The sequence below is a fragment of the Bison bison genome, unplaced genomic scaffold (genome assembly GCF_000754665.1).
Source record: "Bison bison bison isolate TAMUID 2011002044 unplaced genomic scaffold, Bison_UMD1.0 scf7180017864039, whole genome shotgun sequence".
NCBI classification, from domain to species: domain Eukaryota; kingdom Metazoa; phylum Chordata; class Mammalia; order Artiodactyla; family Bovidae; genus Bison; species Bison bison.
In genome coordinates, this window is record NW_011494611.1 from 2,028,925 (window position 1) to 2,034,771 (window position 5,847).

General features: G+C 48.3%; 1 protein-coding gene across 1 annotated transcript in view; it reads left to right on the forward strand.

Moving 5' to 3' along the window:
- Nucleotides 1-5,847, forward strand: part of TNC (tenascin C) — a 103,993-nt gene that overhangs the window by 95,760 nt on the left and 2,386 nt on the right. Inside the window, exon 28 of the mRNA XM_010835131.1 lies at nt 3,110-3,273. Coding sequence (XP_010833433.1) covers nt 3,110-3,273 — 164 coding nt within the window. The remainder of the gene's footprint in view (nt 1-3,109; nt 3,274-5,847) is intronic.

Consider the following 5,847-nt stretch of genomic DNA (forward strand, 5'->3'; position numbering starts at 1 on the left):
GAGACAGGAATACTGGAGTGGGTTGCCATTTCCTTCTCCAGGGGATCTTCCTGACCCAGGGATCGAACCCAGGCCTCCTGCATTGCAGGCAGACGCTGTAACCTCTGAGCCACCAGGGAAGCCCTACTCCGTGTTTAGATACCAATTTTAGACAGAGAGGCAAGCAGTGTCTTGGGAGCTTTAATACTCATGCACTCCCGTGCCTCTCTGTTTATTACACACATATGACCCCTGGGGGATCCTGTTGGTGAGCTGACACAGTGTGTCTGGGGTGAAACGGAGACGCGCCATTTCTGACAAGGGCCCTCGTGATACCGGTGTCGTGGTACTGCTGGTCCGTGGCCTGCACTTTGAGTAGCAGACAGTCCACTCCATTACCCACCCAGATGAGTCTTTTCTAAGGCCTTCCTGCCACATGGCCTTGCAGCCTCAGCTGGCACATCCACATGACCAGAGAAGCTCCCTACCTCTCTGGCAGTCCTTCACTCTTTCACTAGTACAGAACCTAGCTCAGGTTTCGAAGATGTCTTTGACTTGAAATGACCTTTGTGTGGTTTTCTGGCGCCACGTTACAAGAGAAACAAACAAGGAAACCATATGCATTCAGGCAAATGAGGTGCAGCCTCTTTTTGCTGATGTTTCATATGCATTGTGAAAGTGAAAGTGTTGATCGCTCAGTCGTGTCCAACTCTTTGTGACACCATGGACTGTAGCCCGCCAGGCTCCTCTGTCCATGGAATTCTCCAGGCAAGAACACTGGAGTGGGGTGCTATTTCCTTCTCCAGGGGATCTTCCCAACCCAGGGATCAAACCTGGATCTCCTGCATTGCAGGCAGATTCTTTACCATTTGAGCCACCAGGGAAACCTCATTTCATTTGCATTATAAATTATATAATAAATGATACATATATGATACAGATCATATATATGTATCCAAGGAGATATTGCTATTATACAGGTGAGGAAACTGAGCCTCAGAGAAGTTTGGCGATTTGCCCAAGATGTAACAGCTTGAGGAAGGTGGGCCCAGGGGACAAGCCTAGCTGCTCACAGGTGGTTTTGGTAACAAGGGAGATCAGGTATAAGAGCGTGACCACCCCATGCCAAGTCCTGCCGGCTTTGGGGTGGCTCCCCATTACGTTTATGAGAACAGAGGAGACAGATGCTATAGCACATTCCCAACCTCTGGGCCCTGAAAGAACACACCCATAATGGGAAAAGTCTCCAGACATGATTTGCCAGAAGCAGGTCTCAACCTAAGGAGAGTCGGAGCTCTTTAGAGGTCAGACTGGTGGTAATGAAGAGAGAGACCCAGAGCAAACATTGTTTTCATTCTTGCATCGTCAAGGAATTCTCACATTTTCTTACCTAGCAACAAATACCTCTTTTGTTGAGATGGCTTCAGGCAAGGAAGGTCTTGTTACAGGGCAAGCAAAGGCACTTTGGGCAAGAAGGCAGCAGGAATGTGGCCTCCACCCATCGCTCTCTGTATTTCCAACAGAAAAGGAGCCATAATCTACCCCTTCATTTCAGAAGCTCACCCTTGGAAACGCCTCCTCCTGTGTGTACTGAGGGCAGCCAGCCCTTCCCCAGGAGAGCATCTTGTTTCATCATATCTAGCTTCATGTACTTCATCATATCTAGCTTTCATCATATTCTAGCTCTTGGGAGCTTCATCAGTTAACAAGGCACTCAAGTCCCGATGGATAAAGAATCTGCCTGCAATGCAGGAGACCCAGGTCCAATCCCTAGGTTGGGAAAATCCCTATCAAGTCCCCATGATAACTTGCTCCCATATATCAGGGTAGAATGCCTCAATGTCTTGCAACTTTTCTGCCCAGCATTGGCCAGGGTTGGAAGTGAGCGAACACAGAAATGGCGCTTAAATACTCCTAAAATTCAATATATTAAATTACAAGCTAGATTCCCATGTAGCACTACATGTAAACAGGCTTTTTGTCTAAGAATCAGGGGAAATTGGTCCCATCAACACTTTGAAAAATAAATGTACAATATACTAGCTATTTGGTGACATCTAAAACCTGAAAGGTTTGATTGTAAGTATAGCTCTGTAGGCTGAGACTTAAGGCAGACTGGCTCAGGATAGCTCTGGAAACACAGCATGGCAGAGTGGTAAACTAAACTCATTAGAACTTGCTAAATATTATATGTGTAAATGAATGAGCGAGTGAGTGTGAGTTAATGAATAAGCGTGTGTGTGCTAAGTCACTTCAGTCGTGTCCAACTGCAGCCCACCACGCTCCTCTGTCCATGGGATTCTCCACGTGGCTTGCTATTTCCTCCTTCAGCGGATCTTCCCGACCCAGGGATTGAACCTGTATCTCCGATGTCTCCTGCATTGGCAGTCCAGTCCTTCACCACTAGCGCTACCTAGGAATAAATGGGTAATAAATAAATACATCCCTGGAGGAGGGCATGGCAACCCACTCCAGTACTCTTGCCTGGAGAATCCCATGGACAGAGGAGCCTGGTGGGCTGCAGTCCATGGGCTCTCCAAGAGTCGGACACGACTGAGCGACTAAGCATAAATAAATACATGAAAAAAAAAAAACCTGAAGTCTAAATACTTGCAGTTGGGAGAAAAGCACATCATTATTAAATACAGGTTTCCCACCTTACTCTCTGAGTTCCTTTGCATCAAGTGAATGCAGAAACAGTCATGAAAGTAACAACAGTCATAGCTGTTTGCGCACCATACCGCCTGTTCAGCATACACTTCGTATCAGTTGTTCCCACAGCCCCAAGGTGAATCAAATCAATGTGCCGTGCCCGTTCCATTCCACAGATGGGAAAACTGAGGTTCCACACGCGGCTTGATTTGTGCAAGGACACAACCAGGGTGTGAGAAAGATGGGATTGGAGTGAGACCCTCCAAACATACCTGCAGCCCTCTTTCTACCACCTTGTGCTGCTTCTATCAGAAATGAGGCTCCCGGCGGTACTCATGTTCCATCCAGGCCCGTGTTGGATCCTACCTCTGGGCCTGTCGTTGGAGACCGGCCTACCCAAGGCCCTTGGGTTGTCGCCCTGGTGCTCCCACAGCCCACCAGGAGCTCCAGCCCTGAGTCGGTACGCTCTCTCCCCCAGGTGACTCCATGGCCTACCACAATGGCAGATCCTTCTCCACCTTCGACAAGGACACAGACTCAGCCATCACCAACTGTGCCCTGTCCTACAAGGGGGCTTTCTGGTACAAGAACTGCCACCGTGTCAACCTGATGGGGAGATACGGGGACAACAGCCACAGTCAGGTGAGAGCCTGCAAGGGCCCGAGCAGGGCTGAGATGGGGAGGCAGGGACCTCAGGGGCAAGACGTCAGGTTCTTCACATCAGGGAGAAGTCCATGGCACCCCGGGCCAGGTAAACCACAGAGACAGCGTGTATTAGCCCATGAAGATCCTGAGGAGAACCACTGGTCAAGGGGATACCGGGCATACAAAGCTTTCCCCGGATTATGTGTGTCTGAACCCCACAAGGAAACAGACGGCAGTGGAGGCTGTTTGGGTAGAGCAGGGGGTGATGCAGGCCCTGGCCTGGAGGCACCTCCAGAGCCCCAAGAACATCTTAGAATGAAGATCCCAGATTCTAAGTTCCTTCCTCTTATGAATCCTAAGACCGAGGTCCAGAAAAAGCTGACTTTCCTGAGGTCATGGACCAAAGCTGGGGACAGACAGAAATCCTCCAGGCCACACCCTGCCCCCGAATTTCCCTGCACCATACAGGATGCTGTGACACAATTTCTGCAATCATAGAAACAGATTTATTTTTTACAGTTTCTGTGGAAATGGGTAAACAAAACCCAATTCAACTATTTTCTCACGCTGAGCCCTGCCTACATGAGCAGGTGCCTGAAAAGTGGATGAAGTCAGGTGGGCCCAGCTACTTAACCATGATGGCCGCTTCTCAGCAGCCATCCCTGCACCACACAGCAGAGAACGGTATTCGCACAGAGCCATCCAGACTGATCCCTGGGCTGGGTCTCAGGGAGCCTTACCCAGCCTGCAACCCAGGTGGTGGTGGTTGTTCAGTCACTAAGTCATGTCCGACTCTCTGACTCCCTGGACTGCAGCATGCCAGGGTCCTCTGTCCTCCACTCTCTCCTGGAGTTTGCTCAAGTTCATGTCCACTGAGCTGCTGATGCTAACTAACCATCTCATCCCCTGCTGTCCCCTTCTTTCATCTTCAATCTTTCCCAGCATTAGGGTCTTTTCCAATGAGTCAGCTCTTTGCACCAGGTGGCCAAAGTATAGGAGCTTCAACTGTAGCAATAATCCTTCCAATGTAGATGCAGGGTTGATTTCCTTTAGGATTGACTGGTTTGATCTCCTTGCTGTCCAAGGGACTCTCAAGAGTCTTCTCCAGTACCACAGTTTGAAAGTATCAATCTTCAGCACTCAGCCTTCTTATGGTCCAGCTCTCACATGGTCCTGACTACTGGAAAAACCATAGCTTTGACCTTTGTTGGCAAAGTGATGTCTCTGCTTTTTAATCCACTGTCTAGATTTGTTATATCTTTCCTTCCAAGGAATAAGTGTCTTAATTTCATGGCTGCAGTCACTGTCAGCAGTGATTTTAGAGACCCAGAAGATAAAATCTGCCATTGTTTCCACTATTCCCCCTTCTATTTGCCATGAAGTGATGGGACCTGATGCCATGATCTTAGCTTTTAATGTTGAGTTTTAAGCCAGCTTTTTCACTCTCCTCTTTCACTCTCATCAAGAGACTCTTTAGTTCCTCTTCACTTTCTGCCAGTAGAGTCAAATCATCTGCATATCTGAGGTTGTTGATATTTCTCCCAACAATCTGGGATCCCTTTGTAAGAAGGCAAAGGTCCGAATCACACCAAATGGCCCCAGGGATTCCGATCGGGGGTCCTAGGCAAGATGCAGCATCTCATCATCTTGCTTACTTATACTTTTGTTCTTGGGCTTGTTTTGGCAGCTTTTGGGTTGTTGGGTTTGGGGATTTTTTGGTTTTGTTTTTACCAGCTGCATGGACAAAGGAGCCCTGCGGGCTACAGTCCATGGGGTTGCAAAAGAGTCGGACATGACTTAATGACTAAACAAGAACAACAGCTCTGTTATTAATGGTTTTGATAGATGTGTTTATGTTGAGTTAACTACCTGGAAATGATTTCTGTGACCTTAAATGTACACCTTATCTTGATAATTTCTGACACTTTCAAAGCATTATCACCTTCTCTCTCCCGTGCGCATCACCTTTGCTCTCTGAGGGGACCAGGACATGGCTTTTTTGTGTCTATTTTACAGAGGAGGCAAGACTTGAAGGACACATGTGAACACCAGTCTTGTATTTTCTCCACCCTATATGCGGCCTCAATAATACACCCACTCTGAGAACTACTGCACTCCTTTATCTCCTGGTTCCCTAACATCAGTATAACACAAGGTCCTTTGGGAGGGGGAAAAAAAAGGTACATGCCAGAAGGAAACTTCTTCTTCCATCCTTCCATCCAACTTTGGAAGAAGGAGCTGACATAGAAGGCCACAGAGTTCACAGGAGCTCAGTCCCAGCGCTGGCTCTGCTCTGGCTGTTGTGTGGCCTCCGTGAAGCCACTTTCCCTCTCTGGCTTCAGTCTCCACCGTAGGACTCACTTCCAGCTCTGAACCTCAGTCGGAGGAGAGGACGAGGGCAGAGGAAGGGAGAACAGGACCAAGCTGAGTTCATTGCAAACACATCTGCCCCTAAATTGAGTCGGGGAGCCTCAGATCCCATCCGCCTGTCAGGTTCAGAGGCTGTCCAGTATCAATCAATGCCAAAAATTAGCATTAAACAAAGCATCTGTATTTTCCTCCATTTCACCA